Consider the following 14486-nt stretch of genomic DNA (forward strand, 5'->3'; position numbering starts at 1 on the left):
ACAACTGCAACAATTGTCAACTTGAGGGTCATGTTGTTTGAAGAAAATGATAAAAGAATGATATTTGCCAAAGGTGCGTTCAAGTTCAGCGAACGTTTGCAAACTATTTCAAGCTTTTTTCCATTAGCTTTGTGTTCGACGCGAACGTTGACAAACATAAGCGAACGGTCTGAAAAGGTCGAATGATATTTGCGAATGTAACTGTAGTTCTATATTTATTTTCAAAGAATAACTAGCTGAGGTAACAGAAATCGGCTGAGAGCGAGCTGTCATCGCTATGGTAACCAACCGACCCTCCTAACGGCCACATTTTAAACAGTGTCGTCAGGGTTACCGTCACATTAAATTAGAATTCGCAATTTTGTATCCGCTTTTTAAGTCTGACGTCACTCGTGACGTATTGACCATTTCCGGGTCCAAACCAGAGACTGTGAAAAGGTCCAAACGCTCCTTCAGATCCCGAACCTGTGTACCTTTTCACGATCACTTCTTTAGTGAGGCACCATTGAGGGTTAAAAAGGGTCTAAATTCTTTCAGCTCCAATAAAATCAATGCACTACAAAATCCAGCATTCTAAAGCAGTTAAAACAGCAACATTATTCTTTCGGTTTTCAATTGTTGTTACGTCCCCTCTCCTTTTCAGTGTCCAATTTCACAGTTGATATCAACGTTGAATCACAGTTCTAGTTACTGGCTTCATTTAGGAATGCCAACAATCCGGAAAAATATGGAATCGTCCCTTATTTTGACATTAGATAGGCGTTCCGTATTTAAGTCATGGCTACGGGACGCATTTTCATCCATATCTTTGTAAAGGATTGTGTTTATATTAACCGCTGTTTCGAAAACAATATTAAATAGTTAGCTAGCTAGCTAACCGGCATAACAAGCATGCTGTTAGACCATTCTGACCTAAATCCAAGAATTTTAATATTGGGTAGGTGACAAGTGACGGCGAACCTATCATAAAGCTAACTGGCATTCAAAACCCGTTTCAGAGGTTCTTAGAAAGACAGTTATGTCTACACTGCGCGACCACACCATTTAAAAGGCAAGACGGAGCTAGGGAGATTAATTTGATTGAGTTATGGTTTTGTGTAGTGCTAATTGTATGGTATAAAACAAGAAGGAACTATTTTTTCTTGTTAGAATCGTTGGTTTCATAGAAACCCACTGGTGCCAAACTTTGTTTTTCTTCATTCGTTTAAGAACTTAATTATCAACTGCAGCCATTTCCTCTTCTCTTTCTCATTGCAAGGAAAGCAGTAGAATGACAATTGAATAGTTTTTTGGACTCAGATCTATTCAAACAACATGGGACACAGCACTGCGACATGTTGAAAAGAGGAGAGCCTCAGCCAACGCAGTAGAGCAGTGGTTCTCATCTCGGGCCAGAAAGGGCCGGTGTGGGTGCAGGCTTTTGTTCCAACCAAGCAATTACACACCTGATTCCACTAATCAAGGTCCTTAGTATAGACTCCAAAGGTTGATTAATAGAATCAGGTGTGTAACTGCTTGGTTGGAACAAAAGCCCGCACCCACACCGGCCCTTTCTGGCCCGAGTTGAGAACCACTGCAGTAGAGGCTTGGACCTGGAAACAGTATTATCGGAAGGTCCATACGTCACGGCTTAACAAGCGAATTGAATGCGGTTTCATTTTACCTTTGTGAAACTTTTAAAATTAGTGCCAAAAACGCTGTATTAGTTAACCACAAATTGTTTGATAACTTGATGGTTACAAGATTAGGAAGAAAATACTATGATAACAGTAGTGTATTCAGCTAATGAGGTTCACGTGTACATTAATAATTATATTTATCTATTCATAGTGATGAATATTGAACGTTTTTAAAACGTATAGATGTTCATGGACCAAAGAACATGTCAGGTGAGGTAAAGTGCACCACAAAAATGCAGTTTCTTGTGTTTGCAGATGAGATGAATGTTTGCAAGTCAGATAAGTTCATCATATGAAAAGGGTTTGGCAGTGAATCCCTTGCAGTAGACTCCCAACCTTATGGTTTCATCATATTTATTGGTGAATAGAGCCCAGTAATTGCCTTAGACTTTTGTGAATTAGTCAGAATGCTTATGAACTTAATCTACACACCCCCTCCCTGTTTTTGTGTGTACATCTCAGGAATGCGTAGGTGCATATATATCAACTGCCAAGGAACACATTGTCACAGCTGTGAATTTGTGCGCGTGTGCGCATGTGTGTGTGCGTGTGTGTGTGCGGTCTCTCCTCAGGCTGGGATGGTGTAATCTCACAGAGGGCTGCTGTGATGTTCTGGCCTCAGTCCTGCGTTCTCCTCACTCAGAGCTGAGAGATCTGGAGCTCAGAGACAACGAGCTGCAGGATTCAGGAGTGACAGCGCTCTCTGCTGGACTGGAGGACCCACACTGTAAACTGCAGAGACTGGGGTGAGTACAAACACACACCCCTTCAATAAATAAGGGCTACAGCGTGACTAAATACAACACTGATGTCAATGTTTCTAATGTGAAAACAGACACTCCACAGAACTGAAACAGCATGTTCCTGTTCTTCCTCTTGGAAGAATAAGACTCTATACACATGAATGAATAAAATGAATTAGTCCTGTTTCCTGAACTGTAGTGGGGTGTTAGTCTCGCATAGCCAGACCCATATCCACACTTTGTTTCAGTGCTGTGCCAGCGCTGGAGAAAGGTCTGGCTCAAGCCATTATCATTCTGCTATAGAGGAGAAAAACGCTCTGGCTTGTTTGTATTTCTTTAAACCAATCACAATCGTCTTGGGCGGCGCTAAGCCCAGGATGCAGCGACGGTGCTCTTGCAAAATAGTGTCGTAATGGAGTACTGGCCAGCAGCTATTTTCTCGTCCGTGTCTGGATCTTGCCCGGCGTACCCTGCAGCTACCCCCCTTGACTGCAGGGTTTTCACCTGGTCCTCCATTATCGCGACCAAGGGGGACACTACCAAAACCATGGCATTTTCACGCCATGTCTCTGTGTTTACCCTCGCTAGCTCACTGCAGTCGATGGGCCATGCTTGGTATATGAAACTTTTTCCATAACCGGTGGGCAAACATGCAAGAACGTCCCTGTCAGACAGCAAATGTTCTAAACATATTTTTTGTATTTACAACCATTCACCGAAAGAACCAAGCAGGCCTGTCTTATTGCACGATCCAAATTTTCGTCAAAACTTGCCATTTTCAGCGTGCAGGTTGCTAGCTTGGAGGTTGTTGTTGTTTCACGTAGCGACGGGGACTTTGAAAACGGTAACACGCAGATAGCGGAAGGGGAGGTGAATTCTGATTGAAATAGTCGGCCAATGGCAGGCTTATACCCACAGTCTGGGTCCTGTGAGTCAGACTAGTGGGGTGTAAACTCAAATGCGTTTGATAATGACTCATTCCACATTCATTTTATTTTATATATATTTACACACCGCTATGTGTTTGACTTACACAGCCCTGTTAGTTTATATTAATGTGTGTAAGGTGTGTAACACACTGCTATGTGTTTGACACACACAGACCTATTAGTATATATTAATGTGTGTAAGGTGTGTAACACACTGCTATGTGTTTGACACATACAGCCCTGTTAGTTTATATTAATGTGTGTAAGGTGTGTAACACACTGCTATGTGTTTGACACACGCAGCCCTGTTAGTTTATATTAATGTGTGTGAGGTGTGTAACATGCTGCTATGTGTTTGACACACACAGCCCTGTTAGTTTATATTAATGTGTGTAAGGTGTGTGTCCTTCTCTCTGCAGGCTGTCAGGCTGTAGAGTCACACAGAGAGGCTGTGATTCTCTGGCTTCAGCTCTGTGTTCAAACCCCTCACACCTGAGAGAGCTGGACCTGAGATACAATCACCCAGGAGACTCAGGAGTGAGAGCGCTGTCTGCTGCTAAACTGGACACACTCACACTGCTGTAAGTACAGAGAGTTTCCACACTGCACCTCACACACGCACACATACAGACACACATGCACGCATACACACACAAGCAGAAGGGGTTGGGGGGGGGGGGGATCTACAGTGGAGGGTGCTGCGCGGGATCACTGCAGTAAATAGTTTTATTTCTGTGATGAACCCGGCAGGATCCCACCATTGTCCATTCTGCATGGAGAGAGAAACTGTTAATCATTATTTTTCGGGGTGTGCCAGACTTCAGCCTCTCTTTTCTTTTTTGGGAAGTTTATTTTGGTTACTAGGGGAAACATTTACAAGTAATATTTTTATCCTTGATTTCCAGTAAAAACAAAGACAGATAAGTGCCAGCTCATTAATTTAATTTTGAGGCGAGAATAGCTGTTTCTACAATTGGGAAAAATATGATTGGTGGAGGGTACAGACAAGATGTGGTTGCTGTAGTTAGGGGTTTGGTCAGGGACACAGTGATGGTGGAGTTTCAGTATTACAAAGCAATGGAGAGCCTGAGTGTGTTTCAGAGTGTGTGTGTTATAAGGGTGTTTAATGTTCAGTGGAGGGGTGGGAGCTATTTTTGCACATGGAATAGGGTGAGGGAATGGAATAAGTTTCCTTTGTGACAGATTTGTGTATTTTTCATATGATCGTGGTTTTGTGTTTTATTTGTGTCTTTGTTTTTATTTATGTGATGTCATTGGTGTGTTGAGAGTGGAAATTAAGGATTGTTAAAATTCAAAATTCTGTTCTGCTGTTCTTACAGTGTGGACCATGGAGGAGAGAACAGGACCAAACCAGGACCCAGGAAATGTGAGTGTGTATCGACACAGAACACTTTCCATAGATACACACTCTGCTGTGTGTGTGTTTGTGTGTGTGTGTGAGTGAGAGAGATTTCTCTCTTACACACATAAACACACAAACAGAAACACACACGTACACAAACACAGAGGTACTATGACAGTCCTTTCTCTCTCACACACATATTAAGGTGAATATTAATAATGATAATTAATCTCATTAATGTCTCTGGTGTGCAGACGGCTGTCAGCTCTCACTGGATCCAAACACAGCGCACAGAGAGCTGTCTCTGTCTGAGAGGAACAGGAGGGTGACACACACACAGGGGAGAGAGCAGCCATGTCCTGATCATCCAGAGAGATTTGAGCACTGGGAGCAGGTTGTGTGCAGAGAGAGTATCTGTGAGCGCTGTTACTGGGAGGCTGAGTTCAGTGTGTCTGAGAGGGTGGGAGGGATTTTTATAGCAGTGACAGATAAAGGAATCAGCAGGAAAGGACGGGATTCTGACTGTGTGTTTGGATGGAATGAAAACTCCTGGAGACTGGAGTGCATTAAACTCAGTGACTCTGATAAACTCAGTTACTCTGTCTGTCACAATAAGAACCAAACAGACATACCTGCCCCCCCCTCCCCCTACCGCAGAGCAGGAGTGTGTGATGATGGTAGAGGAGTGTGTGTGTACAGGGTAGGAGTGTGTGTGGACCGTCCGGCCGGCACTCTGTCCTTCTACAGCGTCTCTGACTCTGACACACTGACCCTCCTGCACAGATTCCACACACACTTCACTCAACACACACCCCTCTGTGCTGGATTTACAGTGTGGGACTCCTCCTCAGTGTCCCTCTGCCAACTGGAGTAGAGACACACACACACTCATGTGCGCGCACACACTCATATACACATACACGCACACACACACACCACACTCATATATCCACTCAAACACACACTCATATACACATACACATGCACACTCAATCTCACACACACACACGCACATTCAGATACACATACACACACACGCTCAATCACACACACACACACACACACACGCATGCACACACACACACTCATGTATACATGCACGCACACACACACACCTCACTCATATACCCACCCACTCACACACACACACACTCATATACACATACACACACACACACACTCAGATACACATAGACACACACACCCACACCTACACACACATCCACACACACACACACACACACACACACACACACTTCACTCAACACACACCTGTCTGTGCTGGATTTAGAGTGTGTGACTCCTCAGTATCCCTTTGCTCACTAAAGTAGAGACACATACGCACACACACACACTCTCACTTACACTCCAGCACACACACATACTTTCACACACACACACACTCACAAATGCACACACTGGTGTACGCTCATGCACACGCACTCACACACCCGCGCATGCACACACTCATGCACACACACTCACAAACTTACACACTCTCTCACGCCCAATCACACACATGCACACACACACCTACACACATGAAAACACACAATCTCTCGCACACACAAACACACACATTCACCAGTGCACTCTCACGCGCACACACACATGCATGCATATGTACACACGCTCATTACCGTATGCACACACACACACACACACTCTCTCTCTCTCATACTCAGTCACTCACACACACACACACTCTTTCTCTCACACACACTCACATCCACAGTCACACACAGATTCATACAAACGCACGCACACACACACACAAACTCATGCACTCACAAACACACACATACATGCGTGCAGAGACACAAACACGTGTAAACACACACACACACACATTCTCATTCCCATACGCATGCACACACATGTATCAACACACACACATTCTCTTGCCCATACACACACGCGCACACACACACTCATGCACTCACACATACACACTCACACAGACACACATACATGCATGCGCACACATTATACATGTCTACACAAACATTCTCATACCCATACACACGCGTATAAACACACACACACACATTCACAAAGGCACTCTCACGCACACACACGTACACATACATACACTCATTCTCAATCGCACACACACTCTCACATCCACAGTAATTCACTCAAATGGACGCACACATGTACACACACATGTACACACACACAGAGACATACACACATACATGCGTGCACACGCACACACACACTTTCTCTTACCCATTCACACACGCAACCCGGGCACACACAAACATACTCACACACTCACTCATATGCACACACATACTCACATCCACAGTCACTCCCACAAACATACGCATGCATGCACACACATTCACAAATACACACACACAAACACACTCTCACCCAATCACACACACACACGTCGACACACTTGCAACCTTCCTTGACCAATGCCTTACCAGTGCAATTTCAGCTGTACCCAATATTAACCTCAGTACAGCTTAAACCCTGTACATAAGAGTATGATCTTTCAGCATGTTCAGGTTATTTCAAATGTTAAAGGTGTGTTAATGTACTTTTGATTATTAAAACATTAATATAACATTGAGTGTAATAATGGCAAAATATGGCAGGGTAAAATGTTTTTGAAGTAATAACTCTCTCCTGTATCTGCATCTTTGTATAAGAGAAGCCAGTGGCACTCCTCCACTTAAATGTGCATTTTACTAGTTTTTATAGTTGCTTTCATTCATTTTCATAAGAGTTCCAATGTGCAAATTTCATTGGGCAAATGCAGCTGATAGGGAGAATGCAGAATGCTCACTGCAGTGTACTTATTTCCTTTCATTACTGTAAACAATGATGGGTTGAGTTTCCTTATTGGGTCAGGAAGGATTGGGTTTTTTTAACCTGTTGCTTTAATTTTCTGTATTTTCAGACAATAGTCTTCAATGATTAAACTTGAATTATAATAAACATCAAATGTGTTGGTGTTATTATTTATTATTGTGTGGTGTATTGAACTCCTGTGACACAGTAGTACTTATTTCATATTCTGTATGGGATTATGTTTGGGCTCAATATGAGCAGATCAGCATGGGGTTAAAATCTGCACAGTTGAAGCAATGACATAAAAATAATGATAAAATGAAATAAAATCCATTATAAGAAAAGTTGTGTAGTGTCTCATGAATGGTTGCTTCTGTTACTGTAGTGTAACCACAATTCAATACATTTAGAAGTCACTACTTGTCTATTGAGCAAGTTTGTTTATATTACCTCTCAAAGAAATGGTTTTCCTGCAGGTTTTAACCTGTAGCTGCTGCACATCAGTTGAATGGATTAGACCACGAAGCCAAAATCAAGGAAGAAGTGTAGTTTGCATGACATCCAGTCTCTGAGATGTTCCTGAGACCCTACAATGTTTTTCATTTTTTCAGATACATTTCTAGTAACTGCAGTCACACATTACAAATGCATTACAGTAGGACATGATTGCTTTGACTCAATGTGCAAAACACAAATTGCTGTACCTACTTACAAAGTGCAAAATTCTAAATTGCACACTCAGTTTTCGCAGTACTGTCACTTCATATTAAGACGTCCCAATTGTTATTGCTAGACATGCAGATTGTGAAATAAAGTCAACATGTTTGCAATCCTGTCTTGTCACTTCCAACCACATTGCCCAGGTGAGTTTCACTGCAGCACGATTGGTAATCCCTTCAGCACTACATAAAAGGCTGATTTACAGCATTACATTCAGCACTTTCTGACAACATGGAGCAGCCCAATGCAGCTGGTATTGATGGACGAATTTAGATCTTGATCAAATGAATTTAGAGCCACTGTGATTGACCATGTTATAAATCCAGGCCTAACAATGAGAGAAGCTGGAAGGATTGTACAGCCAAACTTTAAAAGGTCAACAGTGGCCTCTAATAAGAGTTTTTGGACTGAACATTGATTAGTCAATGATTTACTGCAAAACGTAATACTGTAATTACATCTGATGAAAAACACATTTTCAATGTACAAAAATGTCAAGTTACTCACACATACAAAGCACGATCTATGTCATTACTTCAAATCTACGCCTGCCATTAAAAGTATTAATATTAAAATTGTGCCAAGTTACATGAAACAATATTGGCTATCTTAGCTCACACAAATTAAACAAGCTGTATTCCACAGCAATGCTGCCCAATGTTTCCTATATTCTTTCAAGTAATTTGGCCTTATTAAAACATTGTCTGGATCATTTGTGAAACATAGCAGATCAGCTGTGGAGGTGTGGTATTCGAATCTCTGTGCATGTGTCTGTGTATATGTGTGTGCGTGTGTGGGGCTGGGGCCTGGCAGGCTGTGTGTTAATGTACTCTGAGGCAGTGTACATCAGTGTGCTGTGTGTGCTCTGTATACAACAACAATAAGCATCGTCAGTGTGTCGACCAGTGCATTTCTTTGAAATTGCACCTCCATCCTCATTCTAAATGGAATTTAATAAAATCATTATATATCGTGGCAGGAGCTGGAAATGGGCAAAAGTATCAGCATTTTTTGTCAACTATCAGATCTGTGAGTTTGTTGGAATACTGTAAACACAAAGCAGATGCATTCTGCCACCTGGTGGCCATGTGACAATGCTGCAAGTGCTCCAGAGGTTGAGTTTCAAGGCAGAAGTTGACAGATTCTCAAGAGTTCACTGAACTGAAAGTAAATTACAATGTAAACGAAAGAGAAAAAGTAAAGAATCATCAATGCCGTGCCTAGCCTTGTGTGCAAAGGGCAGTGGGTCCATCTTGTTTTTGGTATCATTGAGTATAAATGACAGCACTATTTTCTCCAAAAAATCTATTGCAAGTGATGTCAGAGTGATCATGCTGGCTTTTTAACATGATTTTTGACAGTACTATTCTTTAGAAGTATGTGGTCACAGTGTAACATTAATCAATGAAAGGGAAATGATAGATAATCCCAGCAATATACAAACTGTTCTTCATTGATAAGACATCATCTGGATCATTTGTGAAACACAGCAGTTCATAGCAATATATCCAGCAATTCTTAAAACATGAGAACAACTGTTGAGGTGTGCAAATGACAGTTGAACAAATTAAAGACTGCAGTACTTTAAGGCACAGGCTGTTCCGTTTAAATCTCACTGTTGCAGAATATAAATGTCTGGTTTGGCAGGAACAAATTTAAAGCAGGTACACGAGGTAGACATGACCATACCAGGTCAGACAACAGTTTTCTACAGTTACAGGTTTTATTACAAGGAGCACCAGAGAGGTACACATGCCACAACTTGCAGAGGAATTCTCAGTTTTGCTAATGCCATACACTAGTACTTTCATTAACAGGAGCGAGTTTGTCTGAGTAAATGTTTCCCTGTTTTAATTACATCAAACACCCATGTGATGGAGCCAGAACCATGACATCGTTTTTTAAAATTAATATTCCTATTGCTATGAATTTGTTTTTTTCTCTTTCTTTTTTTATCTCATTATGAAAAAATAAAAAATCCATAGTATTAGGATGAATTGTAAATCCTAGAGTGGAGGCTTTTACTATAAGCCCCTTGGGGTTTCTTACCTCTTGTGCACAATCCCTGCTATGTTTGTTGTTATATACTTTTGTTTTATCACTTACTTTGTGCAAATAAATTAATTAATTAATTTAAAAACTTTATGTTTAATCTTGATGTTTTGCTTAAAAAAAAAAAAAATCACACCTTTAATAATGTAATAACAAGTTTACACATTAATAGATTATTTTACTCTGCTTGGATGAGAAAAATTAACATTTACCACATTTCAGCTTTTGAGCATGTATAATTAGTAATGGAATAGAACAGAAAAGCTGTTTTTCATACCAGAGGAAGACCTTTCATAAGCGGCTCTGACATGCAGTCATACGAGCGCCCAAGGGGGGTCGCTAGAGAGCAATGAAACGCAGGTCCCTGTCTGGCTGAACCCTCCCGTACCCTGGGCAACACAGGCACCAATCATGCGTCTCCCTGTGGAGCTACCGGCCACAGTTGGCACTGGCACGGTCCGAATTCGACCCGAGGCCGTGAGGCTCATCCATGCACCTCAGCGTGGTGCCTTAACCGAATGAGCCATCCAGCAGCCCAAAGCCTACTTTCAATAGAATTACACCTTACCAGCATCCATAAGAAATACAGACTACCATACAGAATGCCAAATACTATGTGCATTGATAGGACCAATTCAAAGCAGGCACATGAGGTAGACAGGAAATCATCAGGTCAGATGACATTTTCCCACTGTAACAGAATTTAGTACAATATGCAGCAGGGAAATATCCGCTACACAGCATGCAGGGGCATTCTCCAAAACTCACTAAGTTGTCTCAGTCTTGATAGTAGTTTCTAAGCATCACACCTCATATGGTCACATCTCACAAGCATGGAGGCTCTGTCTGTGGTCACGCACGGATGTTACATCAGTAATTACGCCTCTCAGCATACAACACAACAGCACACTATAGTGCCTGGGACAGGGGTGGTATATCCCCATGGCGGGTGCCAGAGCTTTTCGGGTCCTCTCAGGAGTGCACTCGGGACGGCCCTGAGCTGCATTCCATCCTCCCTGTAGCTCTTCATCGCTCTTCGCCCTCATCGCCACGGTAACTGGGAATGTGGAGACTGGGACAAGGCTGCAGGCCTAGGCAGAAGTGACCAGGAGTGCATACAGAAATACAGAAACATACACTTCCCCTCACTACCTTAAGCCTCCAATCAGCTGTACACTGCAGAACACAGCCTGAAGTGCATTAATCACTGCAGGTTTCCCACTGAATCTACAGGAACTGAGGCAGAGCAGTGAAAGAATGGGCAGTGTGCACTCATATAGACATGAAAACCGTTTTTTTGTCCAATCAAACATTTAATTATTTGCAAAAGATTTTAGTTCACAGTTACATCTACAGCAATTTATTAAGACATGAGAACACCTGTGGAAAAATAATATTGTTGTTCTTTTAAACAGCCACTAGATGGTAGTGGAAGTTCAGATTCACACTGAGCTATTTGTTTCATGGGTGCTTAATAGTTTGAACTGTAATCTTATGTTTTGGCTGTGGCAAACATAATAGAATCTGCATGACAAGTAAATTAAGCAGTACTAATGATTTTGCAGAGTTCTGAGAGATAGCCTTGTAATAACTTCAATAATAACTTCAATAAATGGATTACACAAGCTTTCTCTGGTCAGTATGAAGTTTGGCTTTTTGGGCATTACTGTTGCACTACGAGTATCATCAAATTGTTGTTATTGCAGACATCATAAATGGTTGCATGTTTTCACTTGTGAGCAAGAACATGGACACTGATGTTTCTTATTCTGAAGGGGCCCATTATGTTGTGTAAAATTATAGATTCAGTGTTGGCTTTGTATCTGTAGACAGAATTGCATAATTCTTTCTTTATTAGGACTATATGGACACAGAGGAAACCAGCACAAACACAGGAACATGCTAGCTCCATGCAGAGAGAACGCGAACCCGGCACTCGGCTTTTTTTATCATCACACAGATTGTTTTACCGTGTGTGATTTCAGGATTACACATTACACATCAGTGCTCTTATTTCTTTCTAGAGAGTCACAAATGAACACTAATGTGGGTAAATCCAGACCCAGAGTCAAACCTCAGCGTCAATCATTGGGCTTCAAGTCATGGTTCTGTGTTCTGTTTCTGCTTTTCCTTTTTGGGCCTCCAGATGGCGGCACTTCAGTTTTGTAGTTCTGTTCGTTCTCCCTCATTGCTCTTCCCTGTGTTTAATTGTATTATTGTTTTCTATTATTCAATTATTGTTTTTTGGTTGTGTCTTGTTATCCCCTCCCTCTCTGATGTGATTGTGCATTGTGTCCTCCTGTGTCTTGTTAGCGTCTTGTCTATTTAAGTTCTTTGTTTCCCTGACTCGGGTGCTGGGTTAGTAACCAATAAATGGCGGGATTCTTGTCGAGGTTTGAACCAGGTTGCATGTGAGGACGGATTGTTTTGGTCTATGATTTTGAATTATACATTTGTTGAAAATCGAATTTGGATCACAGATGAAGTGACTTGAAGAAATGGAGTGTGAAGTGGTGGAAGGAGGAAATAAGAAAAGAAAAAAAGGAATTGAAAATGAAGTTAAGGATTATAAATATGTAATTAGAATGAAGGTGGATGTGAGGCCCGGGTATGGATGAGAAGCAAATGGCGTTTTTAATGACGCCCATGAAATAGGGAAAGTCATAAAGAAGGAGATTTGGGAAGTAAGAGCAGTGAGGGTAACCAGGGGGGGAATTGTAATCATGGAGTGTCAGCCAAAAAGACTGAGGGACAAGGCTCTTAAAATAAAAAGACTTGAATCGACAAAAGTAGTTAGATGTTTAATGAGAGAAAGCACTACGGAAAAGTGTTATAAGTGGGGTCCTGTTGTTGGTAGACGCCAATTGTGTTTTGGAGGTAGAAGGAGTTTTAGGGGCAAAGCGGATGAAAAGCTATTGGGAGGAAAAAGAACAAGAACATGGATCAGTACTTTTAGAATTTGAGGGAGAATTACCAGAAAGAGTCTATTTAGATTATGTTTGTTACAGGGTGAGGGAATATGAGAGGGTTCCACTGAGGTGCTATTGGTGTCAGGATTATGGACACGTGGCAGCAGTGTGTAGGACAAAGGATCACGGGTGTAGAAGGTGTGGGAAAGATAGGTGTTCTGATGATGATTGTACGGTGTTTAAAGAACAGGCAATATGCTTTCACTGTGGGGGAAATCATGAAGCAGGAGAAAAGCAGTGTGAAAGAAGGAAGAGGGAAAGTGAGGTGGAAAGAACACGAGTGCAGAATAAAATAACGTATGTAGAAGCAACGAAGAGAATGAGGGCAGAAGCGGGAACTGAGAGGAAGGAGCAGAATAGAACTGGAATAGAGGGAAAAGATCAAGGGAGATGTGACAAAGAAATCATGCATTTGAATAGAAGAAGGTTTCTGGCATTTATTGCGATGGTGATTAACTGTGCAAGCGAGATAGAAACAAAATCAGAGAGAATCAGGATGGTGGTGGATGCAGCGAAAGAGATTTTGGGTATAACGGATGTGAAGGGGGACGAAATACAGGGAATTTTGGCGAAAGGGTTTGGAGGGAGTCAGACGCCAGGGATATAGCGAAATAGCAAAAAATTGTGGTTCAGGTATGGGAGGGTGGGGCTATTGTTTTATTTAATTTTTTTTTGAGAACTAAATCAGATGCCAATGTACACAGTAGAGGGCGGTAATGCGCCAATTTAGGTTTGCCAACCGCCATTAAAACCAGAGAAAAGAAGAAGAAGAATAAGAAGAAGACTCGGGTTCTGGTTCCTTGTGTTCTTGTGTATGTATCTGCCTGCTTGCGTTCTTGTGTGTTCTGCTTGTGTTCTGCCTGCTTGTGTTTCTGCCTCTGTGTTTTCCGCCTGTGTATGTTCTGCTGTTGTGTCTCCTGTGTTCTGCCTCGCCCGTATTCTGCTCTGTGTTCATTTGGATTTTGAGAAGTTTTGCTTTTTCCTTTTCTGAAGATGATTGTGTTTTAGAGAGTTGCCCTGTGTGGCCTTTTGTTTGTTATTTATTATTTTTGAAGTAAAGGTGTTTGTTTAAACTTTCCTTTTGAGTTTCCTGTGTTTTTCACTCCGTACCTGGGTCCTCAACACCAAAACGTGACAGAAGGAACCAGCCAGAGCTGGACCCAGCGGAGTTTTTTTTGTTTAAACATGCCACCAGTGTGGTGGAGTAGTAGCGTTGGTGGGGCTGT

The 14486-nt window shown here is 41.9% G+C and overlaps 2 protein-coding genes across 52 annotated transcripts in view; one reads left to right on the plus strand and one right to left on the minus strand.

The window, feature by feature from the left end:
* LOC135235493 (NACHT, LRR and PYD domains-containing protein 12-like) overlaps positions 1-7673 on the plus strand; it is a 419768-nt gene extending 412095 nt beyond the window's left edge. For all 47 annotated transcript variants that reach the window (XM_064300950.1, XM_064300980.1, XM_064300949.1 and 44 more), the window contains 4 exons: positions 2252-2425; positions 3771-3932; positions 4692-4738; positions 4969-7673. In XM_064300950.1, coding sequence (XP_064157020.1) covers positions 2252-2425; positions 3771-3932; positions 4692-4738; positions 4969-5588 — 1003 coding nt within the window. In that variant the 3' untranslated portion in view covers positions 5589-7673. The remainder of the gene's footprint in view (positions 1-2251; positions 2426-3770; positions 3933-4691; positions 4739-4968) is intronic.
* LOC135235498 (cytochrome P450 2M1-like) overlaps positions 1-14486 on the minus strand; it is a 340188-nt gene that overhangs the window by 316722 nt on the left and 8980 nt on the right. The gene's annotated exons all lie outside the window — the stretch shown is intronic.

The sequence above is a fragment of the Anguilla rostrata genome, chromosome 12 (genome assembly GCF_018555375.3).
Source record: "Anguilla rostrata isolate EN2019 chromosome 12, ASM1855537v3, whole genome shotgun sequence".
Classification (NCBI taxonomy): domain Eukaryota; kingdom Metazoa; phylum Chordata; class Actinopteri; order Anguilliformes; family Anguillidae; genus Anguilla; species Anguilla rostrata.